This window comes from Megalobrama amblycephala, linkage group LG15 (genome assembly GCF_018812025.1).
Source record: "Megalobrama amblycephala isolate DHTTF-2021 linkage group LG15, ASM1881202v1, whole genome shotgun sequence".
Taxonomy (NCBI): Eukaryota; Metazoa; Chordata; class Actinopteri; order Cypriniformes; family Xenocyprididae; genus Megalobrama; species Megalobrama amblycephala.
This window is the reverse complement of record NC_063058.1, coordinates 21,348,464-21,376,441: the sequence shown is the minus strand read 5'-3', so window position 1 is coordinate 21,376,441 and position 27,978 is coordinate 21,348,464. Positions and strand designations below refer to the sequence as shown.

The window sequence follows — 27,978 nt, the reverse complement described above, 5'->3', positions numbered from 1 at the left end:
CTGCTAGATATGAGTGTCCATTAATGGAAACGTAATTCATAAATTAGAAGGAATTTTTCTGTTCTTTAGGATGAAGTGTCCACACCTTCACACATTTGATCAGAAATCAGTTAAATCAAAGCCATGATCAGATTTTTATTCCAGGACATGTCATATATCTTTAAACACAGATGAAACCAATTGGTCATCTTTCATCATTGGCCGAAAGAGAAAACGAAGTTCTCACAGTGCTCAGGTGTACGACTCCAGCATTGATGCGGCTGAAAACCATCAGCCCGCTAGTGTTGGTGAGGACACTGAGATGCCAATGAGAAAGAGAAGGAGGATGGATAGCAATTTCTGTGACTGGAACGGCAGCTCAGATCAAGATACTGCTGCGAAATATGAAAGAAGTGCTGAGGGTAAATCAAATGACCATTTGAAATTGTGTAAATGTTTACTAGAGCTCATTAAGTCTACATAATGTTCAGGGATATTTAAGTATCCATTAATGGTAACTTTAATGTTTTACATTCCCTGCTTTAGATCAGATTTCTCGACGGTACAGCGCCTGTGCTCTAGAGGATCATGATCTTCAGGAACCTCTTTCCAGTGGTCTTGAAGTCCGTCCTCCTGCAGATCAGCAGGTTCAAACCCCTCCAGATTCAGTCCACCTTAGTCCAGAACCAGATCAGAACAGAGTGGACGTGACGAATGAGGGTGAGTTTACAGCCATAACCTCAAACGTTACACTCACTGCTGTCCATTCTTGACATTTCATGTCAACTAAAATGATTCATCTTTTAACAGATGACATTCTGAGCCGGTATGAAATTGGCAGAATGCTTGGTAAAGGAGGATTTGGATCTGTCTATGAAGGGAGACGCTTGGAGGATGACCTTGAGGTGTTGTCATTTTTCTACAATATTTAGCTAACAAATTGTTTTGTCTCACTATATCCATTTGAAAATATTTAGTGCACTTGACATGTTGGAAATGTAACAATGTTTTCGGTTGATCAGGTGGCTGTGAAAATTGCCAGAAAGCCACCGAACATGAAATACATCTACATTGTAAGTAGTGTTTTTCCACTGTTTTCAAATTAAAATGTGTGAACATACTGACAGCACCTTTATTTATGATCTTTCTTCTAGCCTGGTCATCCCACACCTCTTCCATTAGAGGTCGGCCTGTTGATGCTTGTTAACATGGGCCCTAAAGTTCCAGAGATCATTGAACTGCTGGACTGGCAGGACCAGCCTGACCAATACGTCATGATCTTGGAGCGTCCCCCATCCTGCCAAGATCTGAAGACGTTTACAGCATTCCACGGCGGCACCCTCAATGAGGACACCGCACACTTTATCATGAGGCAGGCAACAACGGCCGCTCACATGTGCTGTCGCCGTGGAGTCTTCCACCGTGACATAAAGCGGAACAATTTGCTGATAAACACAGAAACTCTTGATGTCAAACTGATTGACTTCGGGTGCGGGGATCTCCTGCAGGAATCCGCTTATGAAAGATTCTTTGGTATGTATTGTGCATCAAACCTGTAGTTTGGGACTTAAAGTTCTAGTCAGAAGTAAAATTGGTTTCATATAAACCATATCTCACTTTTGAAGTTAAAAAAACACTAGATATAAACAAGCTTACCCATCAAACAAAATCTACTTCCTTCAGGCACTCGAAAGTACTTCCCACCTGAGTACTTCACAGAGGGCAAGTACCACGGTAAACCAGCAACTGTGTGGTCTCTGGGAGTCGTCTTATTCTTGATGGTGTGTGGACATCATCCAAAACCCAGAGACATTCAGATGATTGATGACGGCACCTGGATCAAACCTGGCTTGTCAAACGGTAAGATGCATTCATCACAACAACATGGCTTTATAAAAGATGGATAATGTTTTTTTAATTTTCTGAACATACAGTATAGATTAGTCGAATCTTAAAGGTGCCCTAGAACTTTTTTAAAAAGATGTAATATAAGTCTAAGGTGTCCCCTGAATGTGTCTGTGAAGTTTCAGCTCAAAATACCCCATAGATTTTTTTTAAATTCATTTTTTTAACTGCCTATTTTGGGGCATCATTATAAATGAGCCGATTCAGGGTGTGTGGCCCTTTAATTCTCGTGCTCCCCGCCCACAGAGCTCACGCTTGCCTTGAACAGTGCATAAACAAAGTTCACACAGCTAATATAACCCTCAAATGGATCTTTACAAAGTGTTCGTCATGCATGCGGCATGCATGTGTCGGATTATGTGAGTATTGTATACTGTTATATTGTTTACATTGATTCTGAATGAGTTTGAGGCTATGCTCCGTGGCTAACGGCTAATGCTACACTGTTGGAGAGATTTATAAAGAATGAAGTTGTGTTTATGCATTATACAGACTGCAAGTGTTTAATAATGAAAATAGCGACGGCTCTTGTCTCCGTGAATACAGTAAGAAACAATGGTAACTTTAACCACATTTAACAGTACATTAGCACCATGCTAACGAAACATTTAGAAAGACAGTTTACAAATATCACTAAAAATATCATGTTATCATGGATCATGTCAGTTATTATTGCTCCATCTGCCATTTTTCGCTATTGTTCTTGCTTGCTTACCTAGTCTGTTGATTCACCTGTGCAGATCCAGACGTTAATACTGGCTGCCCTTGTCTAATGCCTTGAACATGGGCTGGCATATGCAAATATTGGGGCGTACATATTAATGATCCCGACTGTTACATAACAGTCGGTGTTATGTTGAGATTCGCCTGTTCTTCGGAGGTCTTTTAAACAAATGAGATTTATATAAGAAGAAGAAACAATGGAGTTTGAGACTCACTGTATGTCATTTCAATGTACTGAACTCTTGTTATTTGACTATGCCAAGATAAATTCAATTTTTAATTCGAGGGCACCTTTAATACAAAGAGAGCAGGTGTAAAGTTTAAGGTAACAATCTTACTCTCTTTCATTGTTCTGCACAGAATGTTGCCACCTGATTCGATCCCTCCTGCAGCAAAACCCAAGCCGGCGGATCGAGTTGAGGAAAATCCTTCGACATGAATGGTTTAAGGTACTAAGCCTAAGATCAGCTACATATGATTTTGAAGATTTTAAAAAAGTTTTCCCTATTTGTTCCCTATTGAGTATTTTTGTGCATTTGTTTTTAAATGTATATATTGTGTATTGTGAAAAAAAGAAATGTCTTCTAATTGTAATGTATGTTGACTATAACTTTGATTTTTGATTTTTTTTTTCCAGGTCACAGAATAAGACATGGAATATCCAAAAAATGGAAACTTTGACGCCATAGTTCCAGAGTTCATAAAGTCAGCTTAGCATCTGGTGGCCTGACACAAGTGGCATCCCTCCATGCCTTGGCTGGCGACCCTTGGCTTGTGGCAGTAATATTAGCATCTGGCGATATTACTTGTCTAGCAACAGTATAAAAATTCCCCATCACAGCCGACTTTATGGCAGAGCTGCATCACATGGTCAGAATTCCTCTTCATTTGAAAGCTGCTCTTGCCACGGCACTGCACTGGATGTCACAGAATTTCCGGCTTTTGGCCACTTCATCCCTCTGCTTAGCATCTAGCAGGCTGATATGAGTGGTCCCACAATGCTTTAGCACATTGTAAATGCAATGTAGATACTGTAAATTATATTACAAATCTGTATTTGTTCCTGAACAAGTAGTTTTGACTCAGGGAAAAGTTGTTTCATAACTTTATATTTTTATTAAACCTTTGTATTTTTGATGTTTGCTGTTGTACAAACTTGGCTGTTCTTGTTAATTAAAAATTATTATTCAATAAAGAATATTTTAATAAATAATATTGGCGTACCTGTTATTGAGAAACTGTGTGTTAGTGGTGGGGATTTTTCAGCAACTTCAATGCAGGTTAAATTGACTTGACCTAGAGAATGAAAGTTCTTACAGATGCAGGTAATCACAATAGTCTTTTTCTCTCTCAAAATACTCTACTAATACACTAATTACTTTATTGATGCAGCCCAAGCTGCTGCTACTAGGTCTAAAGTGACATTTCACTCAGATATATGTCACAATAGGGAAAATAAGACTATAGCAACTTATGTTTCATGCTGACTTTAAAGCAGTTAAGAGACGCCTGTATTACAGATATGCTTCACTGAATGACAGATATGCTTCACATCTCCCATCACCAAACAAGACATTTGACGTTCTGAACTTCACAATGGAATATCTTGGTATTATGGATCTGTCAGTGATGAAACAGACTGGCTTTTGTATCTCTAAATCATCACTTACAGACCATAATTCATTCTAATTGAAAACATTTCAATTACATCTATTTTTACACCGGCAGGTAATCAATAGCTCACTGTCACTGTTTTCGCCACTCAGTAAAGTTACTAGACTCTGATGACGTCACACGCATACGAAATTACCACATTCAAGGTCCAGAAAAGTAGTAAAACATTGTTAAAATAGTTCATGTGACTGCAGTGGTTCAACCTTAATGTTATGAAGTGACGAGAATACTTTTTGTGTAACAATAACGACTTTATCCAACAAATTTGTCTCTCCTCTGTCATTCTCCTATACTATTTTCATTGCAGTGCTTCCTTGTTTATGTCCGAATGCAGACTCAGTATTGGCCAACGCTGTTCACATGAGCAGCACGACGTGAGTGCAATGCTGACGGGAGAGATGAATAAAGATGAATAAATTTTTGTTTTGTTTTTGCGCAAAAACAGTATTCTCATCCCTTCATAACATTGAGGTTGAACCACTTTTAGTCACATTGACTATTTTAGCCATGTTTTTACTACTTTTCTGGACCTTGAATGTGGTAATTTCAATGCTTTCTATTGAGGATAAAAAACATCTTGGATTTCATCAAAAATATCTTAATTTGTGTTCTGAAGATGAAAGTTTTTACGGGTGTGGAACGATATGAAGGTGAGTAATTAATGACAGAATTTTCATTTTTGGGTGAACTAACCCTTTACTACGGAAGAGGATTAGGGCCAAATAATAATAAAAAAATAAAACCATCTCGAGATTAAAGTTGTTAAATTTCGAGAAAAAACTCGTTAAATTTCGAGAAAAAAGTCGAGATAAAATGTGGAGAATAAACACATTAAATTACGAGAAAAAACTCGTTAAATTTCGAGAAAAAAAGTCGTGATAAAATGTTAAGAATAAAGTCATTAAATTACAAGAAAAAAGGCGTTAAATTACGAGAACAAATTCATTAAATTATGAGAAAAATGTCGTTAAATTTCGAGAAAAAAGTCGAGATAAAATGTTGAGAATAAAGTCATTAAATTACGAGAAAAAAAGTTGTTAAATTACAAGAACAAATTCATTAAATTATGAGAAAAATGTCGTTAAATTTTGAGAAAAAAGTCGAGATAAAATGTTGAGAATAAAGTCATTAAATTACGAGAAAAAAGTTGTTAAATTACAAGAACAAATTCGTTAAATTATGAGAAAAATGTCGTTAAATTACGAGAAAAAAGTCGAGATAAAATGTTGAGAATAAACTCATTAAATTTTGAGAAAAAAGTCATTAAATTACGAGAAAAAAGTCGAGATAAAATGTTGAGAATAAACTCATTAAATTATGAGAATAAAGTCATTAAATTTAACGAATTTGTTCTCGTAATTTAACGACTTTTTTCTCGAAATTTAACAACTTTAATCTCGAGATGGTTTTATTTTTTTATTATTGTTTGGCCCTAATCCTCTTCCGTACTTTACCCTTACAAAAGATTACTGCAGTTTTTAGAAGAAATACTACAGGTTTTGTTACATAAAAAATGCATTTTTTGGGACATGAAAAAACTACAATATTGCAGCACGTGTGAAGTTTTACTGGAGTACAACTGCAGTATTACTGCTACACATCTAAAGTACTAGTAAAATAAAACTGCAATACAACTGAAGTAGTACTACACTGTAAAAAATGCTTTTCTTACTTAGAGTTTTTGTCTTGTTTCTAGTCCAAATATCTACAAATTCAAGAAGCATTTTCCAGACAAGTAAAAATTGTTTTCAGAAAAAATAAGTCAAAATTAAGTGTGTTTTTCCTTAAAACAAGCAAAATACTGTACTGTAACCACAGCCGCAGTAATGTAGTATGAGTGGTAGGTTTATACAGGCATTTCAGTATCACTGAACCGCAGTTATACTGTATTTATAGTTCATTATATTGCAAACCTTCAGTTGTACTTCATTTTACTGCAGCTGTACTTATAGGCTGGGTTGGGCAAAAATACATCAAAATGTATTTTAAAATAAAATACCAAATACCTTAATTTTAAGCGTATCAAAATAAACTACAAAATACAGCAGCCGCACCATGCATCAAAATAAAATACTGTATTTTTGTATTTTAAAAATACTAAAAAATACTTTTACTAGGGGGCATGAAATTTCTTCACAAACCTTCCATCAATTGGCCTGTTTGATCGATCCCTTCACCATTACACTGACTCAGTTGATTAGGTAAATAATGTTTGATAGCAACAGCTTTTCTCTGCCCGAGACTGTGGCATAATAAAAGTTCTCATTAGCTCTCATTAATAATCTCTCCAGCGCCTTCATTCAGCTCCAACATCACTCGCCCTGCTCTGCTTCATACCACAGTAACGTTAATAATCTCATACATGAACATGATTTCTGCCTGAGTCCCGTCGGATTCTTTTCCACTGGCTGTAGACGTGAAGACAACACCTCCCATGATTCCACAAAATCAAGGATAAGCGACCTGAATAAGCGACCTCTAGTGGCGAAAATTTACACTTTGTGGATTTAACAGATCAAATATTCACATATCCCTGTGATCTCCCAGATGAAGGTTATAGATTTAAAGTAACCCACAGTTTAATGTTTAACAGTTTGCGAATGACTCGTAATTGTATCCTAATTTAGTTATTTGGTGTTTGGTAAAGAAGGGCCTACTTTGCATCAGCAACACTGACTCAATGACAAACAAGTCATTCATAAGAAGACAACTGATGGCACCTGTATTAAAGCAGAACTAAGTAACTTTTTTTACCTTCATAAATAGTTTTCTAAGTCCTTACGATGGTTAATTGACTTGTAGTGGTGTGTTTGAGGCGAGCACTAACCCCCTCTGGCACGTCTACGCCAGAAAACAGCACTTGCAAGTTGAGCTTCGCCGACCCGACACAATCTCGCCTCATGTTCACGTTCATGCGAGAGTGACAAAATGCTTTATGGTAATTCAAAAGCAATGTATATATTATGACTTTATAAGACAATTTCGAAAATTACCCACCTCCATCGAGATTTCTTGTACTGTATTTGCAAAACTACTGCGCTGGTGAGCGTTGTAGTCGTTGTAGTCCAGAGCTGCGCTTGGAGTATTTACGACAGTGTGATTCACTGAAGGAACCTGTAGGGGGAGCTTCGCAAATCTTACTGAGTTCCGCTTTAATAGCAACTAGTTTCTAACTAATTAATCAATTGATTGTTAATCATAAATATAGGGGGCTGCTACTTGGTATAATAGTTTTCAAGAACATGATGTAAATTGGTACTATTTAGCCTAGGCTGCTAAAGGCAGGAACACACCAAGCTGACGGTCGGCCGTCAGGCAGTTTTTCTTCGTCAGCCGACTAAGTTTTCTCAGTGTGTTCTGCACTGTCGGCTGAAGTTGGTCCTCGTCGGCTTTTTTTCGGCCGATTCGAAATGTTGAATCGGCGACGGAGCTCGTCGGTCCGTCAGGCCATCTGATCATTCTTATTGGCTGTTCAGCTACTGCCACCTGCTGGTACGGAAAGGCATTTCATCTCACGCAGGCGCAGAACGGACGCGCTACTTGGCCGTCGGCTGTTTAGCGTCGGTTTGGTGTGTCAGGCCAACTTTGGATTCAGACGCTGCCGACGTGAGCCAACCCCACAGTCTGCTTTCGTCGCCACTAGTTCGTCGCCGTCGGCTTGGTGTGTTCCTGCCTTAAGACGAACACCAAAACTTAACATCTGTTCTGAACTCAACAAGTCTGGGCAAACTACTAAGCACCAATCAGAGGCCGCATTTTTATGATGTCATCATGTAGACTTCTTACAAAGTATTTTACAGTATATTAAAACTACAAAAATACATAACACTAAAGTATTTTGATACAAAATACAATCCCATTTTCATCAACCCTATCAAATACTATGTTGTATTCGAAATACGGATTTGAAATACATGTATCATAAATACTGCTCATCCCTGCTTATAAGTACTGCAGTTTTACTGTGATTATACTTCAAGACCTTATGTAGCCCCACCCCTTTTCAGCGCTGCGCTCGTTGTCTTTTGACTTCCGGCTTGTATTTTCACAGCGATCTTGTGTATTTATGAATGAACGGCTCATTTTAAAATCTTCCCGGTCTACTGACATTTGTTAAGACATCTACTTTAAACATAACAATGCTCATGATAACTTTCATTAACTCTACAACAGGTAAATCCACTTCACCAGCTAATTATTCTTCAAAAACTATGCCATAGAAATATACAGGGCTACCGCTAAAACGGAAGTTCAAAGACAATATTCTAAAGATGGCGGCGCGCATGTTTCTCTGGAAAATAAGGTCTATACTGCATATCTATGGTTGTGCTTAATTATACTGCAGTTATACTACTTTGTACTGCAGTTTTACTTAAGTTTACTGCAGTTCTTTTTTGTAAGGGTAACCACATGAAGCCCAATGGAAGCTGCTTTGTCAATGATGTCGAGGATGATTGGCTTGTAAGTTGCCCCATTAGTGGAACTGTGGTTGTGACAGAGTTCAGGCTTACCTTAACCTGCGCGACTGCTAAGAGAAATGTAAGAAGAGAACCTGTTCTGTGAGTTCGGTTCTCAGTCACTAACACTAGGGGGCGCTCAGACAATGAAAGATGTGTGTTTTGTTTTTCCACAGTTCACACCATCCGCACTGGTAAGTTTAAATACTGTCTATAAAGTGTGTAAGTCTTATAAATTGTAAACACAGTCTGTATACTCTAGAACATTAGTAGACATTAGTGTTATCTATCTATCTATCTATCTATCTATCTATCTATCTATCTATCTATCTATCTATCTATCTATCATCAGTCTATCTGTCTGTTTGTGTATCTATTTTGTCTGTCTGTCTAATTGTAATATGAGCGTTCTAACATAATGTGTTGTGTAAGTCTTGTAACTTCACCTCAGATAACCAATTAGGGAAAGTGACTGAGCACGGTACTCTCAAATGTTGTCTTGGCACAAAGCCTCATGCTGAGTCCACTGAGAACAGTGATGAAGGAAAAGATATAAAAAAAACCCCAACCTTTCCTCACATGGCAGCTGCTTTATACTTTGGGACGACAAGACTTAAAGCTTAAAGGTACATACTGTATCAGTAGCTGATTTATTTGACATGGAGTGGGTCGCCTTATGTGGGCGGCCATTTCACAACACTAGGTGTCAGTGTAAACTTGTGACAACTGCCAGCGCCATATACAAACTTGACTGAGCACCTTTAAACCTTAATTATTTCAGTGGTAGTTTGCGTACTTTCATGTATAAAAACAGCAAAACACAATAAACAACAACACTCCAATATCCTTCAGCACTTTATATTGTCAATCTCTTCAACAAAACATCAGTTTAATTCTCTGACACCTGAGGCAATTCTTGACAATGGCTATAATAGTATTATTGCAACACGATCAAGTTACAATGTGACAAATCAATAGCGCCACATTAGCACAATCATGATGTACGATACATTCACTCCTGTTTTATACTGGAGTGTGGTATGTCTGACGTAACACAGAGGCATGCTTATGGATCATTATCATGGAATATTGAAGGAGGAAGGAACACACAAGAGGGAGGAGGCAGGAGAAGGGAGGAGATAAGAAAGACTGCCATTCTATTTAAACTGGCTGATGGGGGCAGGGATTTTGATGTCTTGGCCTTTCTCCAGTCTCTTCTCGCATTCAATGAGATAGTTCACTCCATCTATCACAGTCTGAACCAGTTGGACCTGTGCACATTTTGATAAAGACAAGAGGTCATGGTGAGGTAATTACATTTTTGTCAGTTTTTAAAGGTATTTAAACGCGCTGTATGTGAATGTCTTGTCTCACACACACACACACACATACACACTCACGACACGAGCCAGTATCATGCGCGTGGACGGCGCGCCAGAACGAACAATAATACACACAATAATGCCAAAAATATCCATTTTGTCGAGTTTAAAGAGCTGTGAGAAAGTGGGACGCGTGTGAGATCTGTGTCATGTGCAGCAGCGGCAGCTCTTAAAGTGACAGCAGCCAATGCTGTCCGTCATTGAAGATAATCAAAGAACAAAGGTAACAGAGAAAAGCACTCACTGCTCTTGACTAAAGAGATTTTATAGCTTTAATAATGATTATTAACTTTATTCAATTTCTGTATTTTTCCTTTTTTTTTGTGCATTTTTTTATCTGTTAGACAGATAGGAAGGGCACAGGTAAAAATTACATTTATTATGGGTTTATATTAGGATTGTTCTAAGTTCACTTAAATTAAAAGTTGTTATATTTTTGAAGCCTAATAAATGTAAAAAAAAAAAAAAAAAAAAAAAAGATATAGCTTTCAATAACACTGTAATGTTGAATGGCTATAATTCATGTTTAAAATTGGGCAAAAAATCGATTTCATAGAGACATCAGTAGCAGTGTTAGTATCAGTGATACTAGCCTTCATTCATAAAAAGATGCCATTAAACAAATATTTAAAATATACTGTCTTTATGTTGTTTTAATTTAGAGATTAACTGTTAAATTATTACATCATAAAATATATAAAAAATATATATATTTTTTATATAAAAACATATAAAAATATATTATATAATATATATATAAATTTATAAATATATTATATTCAAATATTTATATATATATATATATATATATATATATATATATATATATATATATATATAAATTAAAATATATTAAAAACGTATTAAAAAGTGTTTTCAATTGTGATTAATCGCGATTAATCACAGAAAAATGTGACTAATCGAGTTAATTTTTAATCAATTGACAGCACTGAGATATATATATATAGTGCTGGTTTGTAACTCATTACATGTAATCTGGATTGCGTAATTAATTCCAAAAATGAAGTACTTGTAATTAGATTGTTACATTTTAAAATACTTGTATTCAGAGTTACTTGTAATACAGTTACTTTTTTATTGATTACATGATTACACACACACACACACACACATATTATATATATATATATATATATATATATATACAGCTCTGGAAAAAATTAAGAGACCACTCCAAGTTCAGAAATCAATGTTAAGTGGTCTCTTAATTTTTTCCAGAGCTGTATATATTATATTAAATTAAAATATATTAAAAACGTATTAAAAAAGTGTTTTCAATTGCGATTAATCGCAATTAATCACAGAAAAATGTGACTAATCGAGTTCATTTTTAATCAGTTGACAGCACTGAGATATATATAGTGCTGGTTTGTAACTCATTACATGTAATCTGGATTGTGTAATTAATTCCAAAAATGAAGTACTCGTAATTAGATTATATTACATTTTAAAGGTGCCCAAGAACGTTCTTTCACAAGATGTAATATAAGTCTAAGGTGTCTCCTGAATGTGTCTGTGAAGTTTCAGCTCAAAATACCCCATAGATTTTTTTAAATAAATGTTTTTAACTGCCTATTTTGGGGCATCATTAACTATGCACTGATTTACACTCGGCGCCGCCCCTTTAAGACGCGAGCTTCCTGCCACACGAGCTGTCGACTATATTACAGCGCATTTACAAAGTTCACACAGCTAATATAACCCTCAAATGGATCTTTACAAGATGTTCGTCATGCATGCTGTATGCATGCTTCGAATTATGTGAGTAAAGTATTTATTTGGATGTTAAAAGTTTTATTCTGAGTGAATTTGAGGCTGTCCTCCGTGGCTAACTGCTAATGCTACACTGTTGGAGAGATTTATAAAGAATGAAGTTGTGTTTATGAATTATACAGACTGCAAGTGTTTAAAAAATGAAAATAGCGACGGCTCTCTTGTCTCCGTGAATACAGTAAGAAACGATGGTAACTTTAACCACATTTAACAGTACATTAGCAACATGCTAACGAAACATTTAGAAAGACAATTCACAAATATCAGTAAAAATATCATGCTATCATGGATTATGTCAGTTATTATTGCTCCATCTGCCATTTTTCGCTGTTGTTCTTGCTTACCTAGTCTGATGATTCGGCTGTATGCAGCTCCAGACGTTTACTGGCTGCCCTTGTCTAATTCCTTTTATAATGTTGGGAACATCATGGGCTGGCATTATGCAAATATTGGGGCGTACACCCCGACTGTTACGTAACAGTCGGTGTTATGTTGAGATTCGCCTGTTCTTCGGAGGTCGTTTAAACAAATGAGATTTATATAAGAAGGAGGAAACAATGGAGTTTGAGACTCACTGTATGTCATTTCCATGTACTGAACTCTTGTTATTCAACTATGCCAAGATAAATTCAATTTTTGAATCTAGGGCACCTTTAAAATACTTGTATTCAGAGTTACTTGTAATACAGTTACTTTTTTATTGATTACATGATTACACGCATGCACACACACACACACACATATATTTTATATATATATATATATATATATATATATATGAAAAATGGATATATATATATATCCACAACATACTGTACATTTCATACTGTACATTATCATTTTGTGATGACTAAATTCACTTTTTAACAACACTGACCTCTGATTGGCCCAGCCTGTCCAGATTGGAGATATCAAAAGTGCTTCCAACAGCCGCAGTGTCCACTCCTCCAGTCCCCCTTTTCTGGAGCCTCAGGTTATCCAGGATTTTAGGGAAACGAGGGTCCTGCAATAGAAATGACATAATAAACATGCATGACACACAAAATATTACACTGGTTTTAATGGATTGTTTGTTATACAGTGCATCAACTATTAATTTAAATACACAACACACGTTACAACATAAATGTGGGTCAACCTAACACCAAAAAAATACTGTATTAAAATACATACATAGGTAATACATATAAAAATACACAGAAATGCATTAACATTACCATGTATATTCCCAACAAGGTGCAAAATTATTAGCATGGCATAGTCTAAATAGGAAAAAAATTAATAATATATTTCTAGAGCAAGGACCTTGCTGAGGCGAGGGAGAGTAACATGGACACCAGCTCGCAGCCCTGTGCCCAGGTTTGACGGACAGGTGAGAATGTAACCAAGATGTTCGTTCCACATGAATTCCCAACCCTTCTCCTGAATTAGTCTCTCAACCTGAGGGACAAAGAGTGAAAATGTCTTGTGAGAATAATGGAAGAGTGATCTGTTGAACTGAAACAATGGAAAAGATGGCCAAAAATAAAACAAACAACATATATTTATGATTTCCTTTTAGAATAATCAACAGACTACACCCACACACATAATTACACACATCTGGCAGGACGACTTGTTTACAACTGTATGTCCACAAAGGGCATTGCTCTGAGTTGCAGTAAACACAGCTGCAGCATCTCTGCTGGATAAATAATGGAGGCTTGTGCGGTTTTAACAGTGACTGAGAGCCACATACATACACATACATGACCTCACCTCTAGCAGACCCTTGCAGAAACGTTCAAAGACCCTCTTCATGTTGCCCCCCTTCTCCATGGAGATCACACGAGTGTGGTCTTCCTCGTTGACCCACACCAGGAAGGTTTTCTCATTGTTGTGCCTGGAATTGAAAGGCATCTGTTTATTCTATATCATCTGAATTAATATTGAGGCCAGTGTCTTTAGCCTGTACATACAGTATATGCATGTGACAACAAAGGTTTTTTGAACATTTTTGGCCTGAATGAAACTTTGAAGAGATCTCCAGCCAATTGATTTGAATATGATAGATTTAAATATTCAATGAGAAGAGTACTTATAATGAAGAAGGTTTAACGATTCTGGTTCCTCAACGATTACATTAAATTGCATTGCATTAATATAGAAATTGCACTGCATAAAACAATTCTAGCAAAAGGTGTGACTTTTAATGACTTTTCATTCTTTTCTAGAGGCGGCAATACTATATATTAACAATAATATTGAAAAAATTTAGAAACATTTAATTTATTATTATTTATAAAATGCTACTTACACTACTGATTCAGTAAAAAGGTTCAAGTAATTTGATTGGATTCAGACTACATTGGTTGCAATTGGTTTCAGTAAAAAGAACCACCTCATTAGAGTCATTCATTTGTGAATCAGACTACACTGTATGTTTTGATTCGTTAAAAAGAACCAAATCATTAGAATCATTCGTTTGTGAATCAGACTACACTTTTTATTTTGATTAGTTAAAAAAGAACCAAATCATTAGAGTCATTCGTTTGAGAATCAGACTACACTGTATGTTTTGATTCGTTAAAAAGAACCAAATCATTAGAGTCATTCATATGTGAATCAGACTACACTGTATGTTTTGATTCGTTAAAAAGAACCAAATCATTAGAGTCATTCGTTTGAGAATCAGACTACACTGTAAGTTTTGATTCGTTAAAAAGAACCAAATCATTAGAGTCATTCGTTTGAGAATCAGACTACACTGTATGTTTTGATTCGTTAAAAAGAACCAAATCATTAGAGTCATTCATCTGTGAATCAGACTACACTGTAAGTTTTGGTTCGTTAAAAAGAACCAAATCATTAGAGTCATTCGTTTGTGAATCAGACTACACTTTTTATTTTGATTAGTTAAAAAAGAACCAAATCATTAGAATCATTCGTTTGTGAATCAGACTACACTTTTTATTTTGATTAGTTAAAAAAGAACCAAATCATTAGAATCATTCGTTTGTGAATCAGACTACACTGTAAGTTTTGATTCGTTAAAAAGAACCAAATCATTAGAGTCATTCATCTGTGAATCAGACTACACTGTAAGTTTTGATTCGTTAAAAAGAACCAAATCATTAGAGTCATTCGTTTGAGAATCAGACTACACTGTATGTTTTGATTCGTTAAAAAGAACCAAATCATTAGAGTCATTCATCTGTGAATCAGACTACACTGTAAGTTTTGGTTCGTTAAAAAGAACCAAATCATTAGAGTCATTCGTTTGTGAATCAGACTACACTTTTTATTTTGATTAGTTAAAAAAGAACCAAATCATTAGAATCATTCGTTTGTGAATCAGACTACACTTTTTATTTTGATTAGTTAAAAAAGAACCAAATCATTAGAGTCATTCGTTTGAGAATCAGACTACACTGTAAGTTTTGATTCGTTAAAAAGAACCAAATCATTAGAGTCATTCATATGTGAATCAGACTACACTGTATGTTTTGATTCGTTAAAAAGAACCAAATCATTAGAGTCATTCGTTTGAGAATCAGACTACACTGTATGTTTTGATTCGTTAAAAAGAACCAAATCATTAGAGTCATTCATCTGTGAATCAGACTACACTGTAAGTTTTGGTTCGTTAAAAAGAACCAAATCATTAGAGTCATTCGTTTGAGAATCAGACTACACTGTAAGTTTTGATTCGTTTAAAAGAACCAAATCATTAGAGTCATTCGTTTGAGAATCAGACTACACTGGCTACGCTATATAGATTTCTGATTCAATTAAAAGGGCACTATATATATTGTTGTTGTTGTTCGTTTACTAAAACAACCTGGTTGGTTTTGTACTTGTTGCATATTTTAATGTGCCATTATGTCCACATAGGCAAAAGAACGCAGGCATCATTCAGTTCTGTTATTTTTAAAGTCACCATGAAATCAAAGTTAACAATTGTTGTTTTTTTATGGAATATTACAGTATTTATTATAAATGACTATTATGCCGTTTTGTTTAAAATTCATGTTCCCTCGTAAACTTTAATCAAAATAACTTCCCCTCCCTCTTGCAGTGACATCTCTTCTCTTCTTTGATGATGTGTTTACTAGCGTGAGGGCGGGATCAAACTGTCACTCACATGAGATCGACCAATAGCAAACCACAACCGTCCAATCAATTCCCCATGGACAAAATCAAGTCCCACCATACATTTTTTCTTCTTCAAGAAGTTGTTTTGCTCGGATATACGTCACAATAGGGAAAAAAGACAATCAAAACTTCCATTTCATGCAGACTTTTAAATAAGCACCTGTTCTTGGTTCCCAAACCTAATTACGCATGACCTTATTTCATTTTCATTTCATTTTAATGGTGTCAGAAGTGCTTTGTTAGCTCAAAAACCATCAGGGTATTAAATCTGAGGTAATTTCCAAATTGAGCCTGGCAACGGTGGCATACTTTCCCTTGCAGGCAGGAGGAAGAAGTGAAAAAAAGAGGATGAATAATGCAGGAGATGTAAGTGAGCCATGGCTCTACTCCGTGATCAATATCAAACCACAGCATAAGACTGTAGAGGTTGCTTCAGGCTATTTCTGGGTGAAATGCAGTCCTGTCAGAAGGCAAACTCCTCAACTCCTCCAGCAACCATTTAGATCTTCTCGCAATGTTACACTCACCAAATGCCTCTTGCGTCGGGCCAGTCGCGAGCCATGCCTGCACATGTCAGCAGGGGCGACACAGGCTTATCAAACAGGAAGTGATCCTATACGGCAAAACAAAAGGTCAGCGTGAATATTTTTTTGTTTTGAGCCAGTAGCATTGAATGACATATCATCACATTTGTGAATATGCCCACATCAATAAGCTGCTGCTGCTCTTGGTCGGTCATTAGAGTGAGGCTGTAGTATTTTCCGGCCAGATCTCCTTTTAGGCCTGCCAAGGCATCAATCACAACCCTCTCCACCTCTCTACGCTCAGCACGGGTGCAGGCCGGCGGCAGACTCAGGCCTCGGATACTCCTACCTGTCCTGACTCGGGACGACAGCACGTACTTCTCATCAAAGTTGCCTCCCCGTATCTGATGGGCAGAAAGTAGGACAAACATAATGGAAGTAACTTGAAACTTTAAGGCTTGTGTTTGTGACCTGCTTTGCCATTTAAAAACATGTAAATGAATGCCAAACAATCATGATATTATATAACTCTGTATTATTTAACTCTGAGTAACTCTTCAACTGTACACTTTTTTTAATTACCTCAGTGTAATTTTGTGTTGGAAATGGTGGTGGTATAAATGACATTTTTAAGTGACAAAATCTTTCGCAAAAAGATTATAACATGCATTTGGAAAATAAATTTTCAATTTTTCATGCTGCCTTTAAACATTTTTGGAATAAAATTTGCGACTTTTTTGTCTTGCCAAGACTAATTTCATAACTAGCATTTTATGCATACAATATATAAATATAAACATAGGCCTATTGGTCACACCTTATTTTAGTGCCCTTGTTACAATGTAATTATACAAATAAGTAATATTAATTAACATGTAGTTAGTGTTTGGTTTAGTGTTAGTCGCTTGTAATTACATATAATTTACTGTTATAAATAAAGCAAACAAAGTAAATGAAGTAAAGTACTGTAATAAATAAAGCTAAATCGTGTGCACAGTTTATAAATCGAGGGAACAAATTAGTAAATCATGTGCAAAATTTTACAACTCGAGGGAACTAAATAGTAAATCGTGCGCATAATTTAGCAAATCGATGTAACGAATTAGTAAATTGTCCACACGGTTTAGCAAATCGACGGAACAAATTAGTAAATCGTCCACACAAATTAGTAAATTGTCCACACAAATTAGTAAATCATCCACACAAATTAGTAAATTGTCCACACGGTTTAGCAAATCGACGGAACAAATTAGTAAATCGTCCACACAAATTAGTAAATCATCCGCACGATTTAGCAAATCGATGGAACAAAATAGTAAATTGTCCGCATGATTTGGCAAATTGATGGAACGAATTAGTAAATCGTCCACACAAATTAGTAAATTGTCCGCACAAATTAGTAAATCATCCGCACGATTTAGCAAATCGATGGAATGAATTAGTAAATTGTCCACACAAATTAGTAAATCATCCACACAAATTAGTAAATCATCCGCACGATTTAGCAAATCGATGGAACAAAATAGTAAATTGTCCGCATGATTTGGCAAATTGATGGAACGAATTAGTAAATTGTCCACACAAATTAGTAAATTGTCCGCACAAATTAGTAAATCATCCGCACGATTTAGCAAATCGATGGAACAAAATAGTAAATTGTCTGCATGATTTGGCAAATCGATGGAAAGAATTAGTAAATTGTCCGCATGATTTAGCAAATTGATGGAACGAATTAGTAAATTGTCCACACAAATTAGTAAATTGTCCGTACAAATTAGTAAATTGTCCACACGGTTTAGCAAATCGACGGAACAAATTAGTAAATCGTCCACACAAATTAGTAAATTGTCCACACAAATTAGTAAATTGTCCACACAAATTAGTAAATTGTCCACACAAATTAGTAAATCATCCGCACGATTTAGCAAATCGATGGAACAAAATAGTAAATTGTCTGCATGATTTGGCAAATCGATGGAAAGAATTAGTAAATTGTCCGCATGATTTAGCAAATTGATGGAACGAATTAGTAAATTGTCCACACAAATTAGTAAATTGTCCGTACAAATTAGTAAATTGTCCACACGGTTTAGCAAATCGACGGAACAAATTAGTAAATCGTCCACACAAATTAGTAAATTGTCCACACAAATTAGTAAATCATCCACACAAATTAGTAAATTGTCCACACGGTTTAGCAAATCGATGGAACAAAATAGTAAATTGTCCGCATGATTTGGCAAATTGATGGAACGAATTAGTAAATTGTCCACACAAATTAGTAAATTGTCCGCACAAATTAGTAAATCATCCGCACGATTTAGCAAATCGATGGAACAAAATAGTAAATTGTCTGCATGATTTGGCAAATCGATGGAAAGAATTAGTAAATTGTCCGCATGATTTAGCAAATTGATGGAACGAATTAGTAAATTGTCCACACAAATTAGTAAATTGTCCGTACAAATTAGTAAATTGTCCACACGGTTTAGCAAATCGACGGAACAAATTAGTAAATCGTCCACACAAATTAGTAAATTGTCCACACAAATTAGTAAATTGTCCACACAAATTAGTAAATTGTCCACACAAATTAGTAAATCATCCGCACGATTTAGCAAATCGATGGAACAAAATAGTAAATTGTCTGCATGATTTGGCAAATCGATGGAAAGAATTAGTAAATTGTCCGCATGATTTAGCAAATTGATGGAACGAATTAGTAAATTGTCCACACAAATTAGTAAATTGTCCGTACAAATTAGTAAATTGTCCACACGGTTTAGCAAATCGACGGAACAAATTAGTAAATCGTCCACACAAATTAGTAAATTGTCCACACAAATTAGTAAATCATCCACACAAATTAGTAAATTGTCCACACGGTTTAGCAAATCGACGGAACAAATTAGTAAATCGTCCACACAAATTAGTAAATCATCCGCACGATTTAGCAAATCGATGGAACAAAATAGTAAATTGTCCGCATGATTTGGCAAATTGATGGAACGAATTAGTAAATTGTCCACACAAATTAGTAAATTGTCCGCACAAATTAGTAAATCATCCGCACGATTTAGCAAATCGATGGAATGAATTAGTAAATTGTCCACACAAATTAGTAAATCATCCACACAAATTAGTAAATCATCCGCACGATTTAGCAAATCGATGGAACAAAATAGTAAATTGTCCGCATGATTTGGCAAATCGATGGAAAGAATTAGTAAACTGTCCGCATGATTTAGCAAATTGATGGAACAAATTAGTAAATTGTCCACACGGTTTAGCAAATCGACGGAACAAATTAGTAAATCGTCCACACAAATTAGTAAATCATCCACACAAATTAGTAAATTGTCCGCACAAATTAGTAAATTGTCCACACGGTTTAGCAAATCGACGGAACAAATTAGTAAATCGTCCACACAAATTAGTAAATTGTCCACACAAATTAGTAAATTGTCCACACAAATTAGTAAATTGTCCACACAAATTAGTAAATCATCCGCACGATTTAGCAAATCGATGGAACAAAATAGTAAATTGTCTGCATGATTTGGCAAATCGATGGAAAGAATTAGTAAATTGTCCGCATGATTTGGCAAATCGATGGAAAGAATTAGTAAATTGTCCGCATGATTTAGCAAATTGATGGAACGAATTAGTAAATTGTCCACACAAATTAGTAAATTGTCCGCACAAATTAGTAAATTGTCCACACGGTTTAGCAAATCGACGGAACAAATTAGTAAATCGTCCACACAAATTAGTAAATTGTCCACACAAATTAGTAAATCATCCACACAAATTAGTAAATTGTCCACACAAATTAGTAAATTGTCCACACGGTTTAGCAAATCGACGGAACAAATTAGTAAATCGTCCACACAAATTAGTAAATCATCCACACAAATTAGTAAATTGTCCGCACAAATTAGTAAATTGTCCACACGGTTTAGCAAATCGACGGAACAAATTAGTAAATCGTCCACACAAATTAGTAAATTGTCCACACAAATTAGTAAATCATCCACACAAATTAGTAAATTGTCCACACAAATTAGTAAATTGTCCACACGGTTTAGCAAATCGACGGAACAAATTAGTAAATCATCCACACAAATTAGTAAATCATCCACACAAATTAGTAAATTGTCCACACAAATTAGTAAATCATCCACACAAATTAGTAAATTGTCCGCACAAATTAGTAAATTGTCCACACGGTTTAGCAAATCGACGGAACAAATTAGTAAATCGTCCACACAAATTAGTAAATCATCCACACAAATTAGTAAATCATCCGCACGATTTAGCAAATTGTCCGCACAAATTAGTAAATTGTCCACACGGTTTAGCAAATCGACGGAACAAATTAGTAAATCGTCCACACAAATTAGTAAATCATCCACACAAATTAGTAAATTGTCCGCACAAATTAGTAAATTGTCCACACGGTTTAGCAAATCGACGGAACAAATTAGTAAATCGTCCACACAAATTAGTAAATCATCCACACAAATTAGTAAATTGTCCGCACAAATTAGTAAATTGTCCACACGGTTTAGCAAATCGACGGAACAAATTAGTAAATCGTACACACAAATTAGTAAATCATCCACACAAATTAGTAAATTGTCCACACGGTTTAGCAAATCGACGGAACAAATTAGTAAATCGTCCACACAAATTAGTAAATTGTCCACACAAATTAGTAAATTGTCCACACAAATTAGTAAATCATCCACACAAATTAGTAAATCATCCGCACGATTTAGCAAATCGATGGAACAAAATAGTAAATTGTCCGCATGATTTGGCAAATCGATGGAAAGAATTAGTAAATTGTCTGCATGATTTGGCAAATTGATGGAACGAATTAGTAAATCGTCCACACAAATTAGTAAATTGTCCACACAAATTAGTAAATCATCCACACAAATTAGTAAATTGTCCGCACAAATTAGTAAATTGTTCACACGGTTTAGCAAATCGACGGAACAAATTAGTAAATCGTCCACACAAATTAGTAAATTGTCCACACAAATTAGTAAATTGTCCACACAAATTAGTAAATCATCCGCACGATTTAGCAAATCGATGGAACAAAATAGTAAATTGTCTGCATGATTTGGCAAATCGATGGAAAGAATTAGTAAATTGTCCGCATGATTTGGCAAATCGATGGAAAGAATTAGTAAATTGTCCGCATGATTTAGCAAATTGATGGAACGAATTAGTAAATTGTCCACACAAATTAGTAAATTGTCCGCACAAATTAGTAAATTGTCCACACGGTTTAGCAAATCGACGGAACAAATTAGTAAATCGTCCACACAAATTAGTAAATCATCCACACAAATTAGTAAATTGTCCGCACAAATTAGTAAATTGTCCACACGGTTTAGCAAATCGACGGAACAAATTAGTAAATCGTCCACACAAATTAGTAAATTGTCCACACAAATTAGTAAATCATCCACACAAATTAGTAAATTGTCCGCACAAAATAGTAAATCATCCGCACGATTTAGCAAATCGATGGAACAAAATAGTAAATTGTCCGCATGATTTAGCAAATCGATGGAACAAAATAGTAAATTGTCTGCATGATTTGGCAAATTGATGGAACGAATTAGTAAATCGTCCACACAAATTAGTAAATTGTCCGCACAAATTAGTAAATTGTCCACACAAATTAGTAAATCGTCCACACAAATTAGTAAATTGTCCACACAAATTAGTAAATTGTCCACACAAATTAGTAAATTGTCCACACAAATTAGTAAATTGTCCGCACAAATTAGTAAATTGTCCACACGGTTTAGCAAATCGACGGAACAAATTAGTAAATCGTCCACACAAATTAGTAAATCATCCACACAAATTAGTAAATTGTCCGCACAAATTAGTAAATTGTCCACACAAATTAGTAAATTGTCCACACAAATTAGTAAATTGTCCACACAAATTAGTAAATTGTCCACACAAATTAGTAAATCATCCACACAAATTAGTAAATTGTCCACACGGTTTAGCAAATCGACGGAACAAATTAGTAAATCGTCCACACAAATTAGTAAATTGTCCACACAAATTAGTAAATTGTCCACACAAATTAGTAAATTGTCCACACAAATTAGTAAATCATCCGCACGATTTAGCAAATCGATGGAACAAAATAGTAAATTGTCTGCATGATTTGGCAAATCGATGGAAAGAATTAGTAAATTGTCCGCATGATTTGGCAAATCGATGGAAAGAATTAGTAAATTGTCCGCATGATTTAGCAAATTGATGGAACTAATTAGTAAATTGTCCACACAAATTAGTAAATTGTCCGCACAAATTAGTAAATTGTCCACACGGTTTAGCAAATCGACGGAACAAATTAGTAAATCGTCCACACAAATTAGTAAATTGTCCACACAAATTAGTAAATCATCCACACAAATTAGTAAATTGTCCGCACAAATTAGTAAATTGTCCACACGGTTTAGCAAATCAACGGAACAAATTAGTAAATCGTCCACACAAATTAGTAAATCATCCACACAAATTAGTAAATTGTCCGCACAAATTAGTAAATTGTCCACACGGTTTAGCAAATCGACGGAACAAATTAGTAAATCATCCACACAAATTAGTAAATCATCCGCATGATTTAGCAAATCGATGGAACAAAATAGTAAATTGTCCGCATGATTTGGCAAATCGATGGAAAGAATTAGTAAATTGTCCGCATGATTTAGCAAATTGATGGAACGAATTAGTAAATTGTCCACACAAATTAGTAAATTGTCCACACGGTTTAGCAAATCGACGGAACAAATTAGTAAATCGTCCACACAAATTAGTAAATTGTCCACACAAATTAGTAAATTGTCCGCACAAATTAGTAAATCATCCGCACGATTTAGCAAATCGATGGAACAAAATAGTAAATTGTCCGCATGATTTGGCAAATCGATGGAAAGAATTAGTAAATTGTCCGCATGATTTGGCAAATCGATGGAAAGAATTAGTAAATTGTCCGCATGATTTAGCAAATTGATGGAACGAATTAGTAAATTGTCCACACAAATTAGTAAATTGTCCACACAAATTAGTAAATTGTTCACACGGTTTAGCAAATTGACGGAACAAATTAGTAAATCGTCCACACAAATTAGTAAATCGTCCGCACAAATTAGTAAATTGTCCACACAAATTAGTAAATCATCCACACGACTTAGCAAATCGATGGAACAAAATAGTAAATTGTCCGCATGATTTGGCAAATCGATGGAAAGAATTAGTAAATTGTCCGCATGATTTAGCAAATTGATGGAACGAATTAGTAAATTGTCCACACAAATTAGTAAATCATCTGCATGATTTAGCAAATCGATGGAACAAAATAGTAAATTGTCCGCATGATTTGGCAAATCGATGGAAAGAATTAGTAAATTGTCCACACAAATTAGTAAATTGTCCGTACAAATTAGTAAATTGTCCACACGGTTTAGCAAATCGACAGAACAAATTAGTAAATCGTCCACACAAATTAGTAAATTGTCCACACAAATTAGTAAATTGTCCGCACAAATTAGTAAATTGTCCACACGGTTTATTAAATTGTCCACACGGTTTAGTAAATCGTCCACACAAATTAGTAAATTGTCCACACGGTTTAGTAAATTGTCCACACGGTTTAGTAAATTGTCCACACGGTTTAGTAAATCGTCCACACAAATTAGTAAATTGTCCACACGGTTTAGTAAATTGTCCACACGGTTTAGTAAATTGTCCACACGGTTTAGTAAATCGTCCACACAAATTAGTAAATCATCCGCACGGTTTAGCAAATCGACAGAACAAATTAGTAAATCGTCCACACAAATTAGTAAATTGTCCACACGGTTTAGTAAATTGTCCACACGGTTTAGTAAATTGTCCACACAAATTAGTAAATCATCCGCACGGTTTAGCAAATCGAGGGAGCAAATTAGTAAATTGTCCACACGTTTTACTTTTTTTCTTGCATGTCATGTGTGGGGTTCCGTAGAAAATACATATAATATTTTATATTTATATATATATATATATATATATATATATATATATATATATTTTTTTTTTTTTTTTTTTTTTTTTTTACATTTGTTTATTTTAAAATTGAAAATCTATACATAAAAATAAATAAAAGTATTCTATAAAATATGTTTAAAAAAGAAAATTTGAAAAATACCAAAAATAACTTATAAAGGCATAATGAAACACTGTCAATACTTTTAATGCACTCTAATATGAACTTAATGTAAACCTCATAAAAAAAACAACAACCCTTGGGACATTAAAGTGCCAATAGTTCAAGAATCACCATACTACTGTTAATGTTGTAAATAACTAAAACATTCCCACATACCTTACTGGAATCCAGATCAGTGGGATGTTTCATGTTGCAGGGGTCATAACCATTGTGCCTTTCTTTGATGACTGGGTTAAAGAGGTCAGCAAAGACCTGCACAAACATATTAGCTGTACTTTAGTCCTCCAAAAATGCTAATCTCTTAATATGCCAAATGTGTGATATGTAATATCCTCTCACCTCATATGACTCCTCATCCCCTGCCACCATCCCTACTGTCTTTATAAAGGGATGGCCTGGGTTGTCCACTCCAGTTTGGATAGCTTCGTCCAAAGTGTAACCATTCGGAGTGGATTTATCACACAGCTTCGCGTATACGGCAGGAGTCAGATGACTGGCCATACAGTTATTGTGCTTCCGCAAATCTGGATATTCAGCACTGTTGGGGAAAAGACAAGCTTTAGCCTTCATTTGGAAATCAAGGACAATGGCTGTGTCTCAAAACCAAAACGGCGTTTTGTGCGTCAAAAGCGCGTTCCGAACGAGTTAAAACCTACCGAGCAAAAGGTTTTCAAGCACAGCCAGTGCTCAACTTCTACATGTGCATTAATAGTGATACAATGGGAATTACTGGACATTAATGTATGCGTACAAATTAACTACAGCTAAATAAACAAAATCTTTATTTGCATTCATCAACATCTTAAACATGAAAGGTGTGAAAATCAAAAAGGTTCATTCGAGAAAAGACAAGTAAATGCAGTATTTATAAGTACTAAAATATAAAATGTATAATAATATAATATAATATAATATAATATAATATAATATAATATAATAATTATTAATCGCCACGCAACCGTGGAACTGGATCATTCCTGGCTCCTAATGAACATTTTTGACACCCACTTATGCATTTGTGCAATACAATACATGGTTTGTGTGCCATTGCATCACAATATTTCATTGTTTTCTGTAAAATATTGTCGTTATGAGAGACGGGCATGGCTGTAGTTACCTAGGAGGGTAGATTCTCCGGACGTTCGCTCCTGCATTGACATGCTGCTCCCTATTCAGGAAGAATCCGACGGTTAGAGATCCCGCGCCGACCAACGACAAGATGCCCACCTTCCTTTTACTGGACAAAACCCGTGCGAAGCTGCTTGCCATTTTAACCCTACAAAAGCAGACGAGATCTTTCCAGATGAAGAATGGACAAACAGAAGGATAGACACTTGGAGAATGCAGGGAAATGCTGCGGATATATGCCCTTCTTCCAGCACACCCGCGTCCAGTCACCCTCCCCTTCAAGGCAGCAGCAGCAGCACAAGACGAGATGATTCAGAATCTCACCGAGACCAGTGCAGCTTCTCCCTCCCCTTACAGTAAACCAGTCAACAACCTTGAATATCTCTACACCTAGGTTATTCCCAAAGTCTTGAAATTTTATTCATGTTTTAATGAGTTATTAAGGAACCAATAAATGCGTTGTTAACCATGAAGCAACTGACAGTCACATACATTTGAACCATGTACGTGACTTTGAAGCCCATTGGTGCAGCTTTACCTGTAACGTGAAAGAACACACGCCCGTCTGCAGTATGCGCATGCGCGCTAGGGATTGAGGATGATGAGTGGCCCCCTTTCATAAATTATATGGCTGTTTAGATATATAGATAATTTCTGTGGTTGCGATACTATGAGTATCTTAACTTGAGGAAAATTGCACACAAGTGCACCTTTGACTGGTTTTTAAGTTAAACTAACTTAAAAGGATGGTTGCATAAAATAAATGGTACCAGTTCTGTTTTGGCAGAGACTATATTTTCTAGCAGTCCTTAATATTTTCTAGATGTCCTAAATATTGTATATAAGTTATATTTAACAAAACCAAGGGCTGTGCTGCATTATGAATAGAACACATTTTAGCTGTGACTATATTAGTGTATAATTTTTTGTCATTCAAGTTTCCCACAAATCGAATGAATTTAACCTATTTAACTCTACAAGTAGCCTAACATTTGTCAATGAAGCATCTAAAACTATTTTTTTACTATAAATAAAAGTTTGGATCATTTTGATTGCATTGCGAACATTTTAACAAGTCTTCTGTTAAGTCACATGACCAGATACTGTATATGACGTTTGTCTCAGAACTCCATAAAAGGAAACATGTAGCTTAAATATATCATACCACGACCATAATTGGTACATATAATATTTGAAGGGTCTATTATTAATATATAGTATTACGATTTCTCTGTCATGATCACATGTCAGTGGTCGCATTTATAAACCCTATTTTGTCATTCTCTTGTCTTAAAAAAACAAAACAAAAACAGTTTGTTTCATTGGACAACAAGCAGTAAAATACATTTAGCTGGAAATCATTTAGGAATAAATGGGTTAACCTTCATTCATCATAAGCCTGAATTAGGCCTAACCCTCGAGACGGACTCATAGCATTCACTGGTCTTATTCGGGATGAAAATCCCTGGTTAAAACCGCTCCACTCAGATACTTTGCAGAAATCATGTGAAATAAACAACAGAATTACCGTAGGCAAAACTAACTAAAGCCTGTATAATAATCCCTTAGTGTACTGTACAGCAAGCTGGTCATTATTGTGAGATTAAATCAGTGTTTAAGTGATGCAAGCCAGAAATGCCATTGAGTGAATTGCAGACTTTGGATAATACAAGGATATTTCTTAGGCAATGCAGTGCAAACGTGGAATGTTTGAACAAGCATGTAATTTATCAAACGTCAGTGAAATTTAATGAAACATGAACAGTCTGCATGAACATACACATTTGAAAGGAAAATCTAAAGCTTACCAGATACTTTTTTTTAATCCGCTGAAGTTGGTCTTATCTTCTGAAGTACAGTAGGAACTGGTACAAGGGCAACGCTTTTGCTTTCTTCAATAGAGCAGAGCAGAAATAGGTGTGGCCTTCTTTATTACAGTGCCATGGGGTGGTTAAGACTTCCTTCTGTTTGACCTGGCACCGTAACACACAAGTCGCACTGTGCCATTCATTCATTGGCTAGGT

At 35.4% G+C, this 27,978-nt stretch overlaps 2 protein-coding genes across 2 annotated transcripts; one reads left to right on the top strand and one right to left on the bottom strand.

Annotated features, from left to right (window-relative positions):
• The first annotated feature begins 90 nt into the window (after positions 1 to 90).
• LOC125247576 (serine/threonine-protein kinase pim-2-like) lies at positions 91 to 3,857 on the top strand. The gene is made up of 5 exons (XM_048158945.1): positions 91 to 1,052; positions 1,134 to 1,512; positions 1,663 to 1,839; positions 2,968 to 3,056; positions 3,245 to 3,857. Exons 1-5 carry the CDS (start codon positions 984 to 986, stop codon positions 3,254 to 3,256), a joined length of 726 nt encoding a protein of 241 aa, XP_048014902.1. The 5' UTR covers positions 91 to 983; the 3' UTR covers positions 3,257 to 3,857.
• A 5,723-nt stretch (positions 3,858 to 9,580) lies between these two features.
• On the bottom strand, positions 9,581 to 27,978 carry ckmt1 (creatine kinase, mitochondrial 1). Its single transcript, XM_048158935.1, has 10 exons — positions 27,763 to 27,978; positions 25,944 to 26,102; positions 25,166 to 25,364; positions 24,983 to 25,078; positions 16,755 to 16,976; positions 16,576 to 16,661; positions 13,673 to 13,796; positions 13,220 to 13,354; positions 12,792 to 12,917; positions 9,581 to 10,009 (listed from the first exon to the last, which is right to left on the bottom strand). Exons 2-10 carry the CDS (start codon positions 26,093 to 26,095, stop codon positions 9,896 to 9,898), a joined length of 1,254 nt encoding a protein of 417 aa, XP_048014892.1. The 5' UTR covers positions 26,096 to 26,102; positions 27,763 to 27,978; the 3' UTR covers positions 9,581 to 9,895.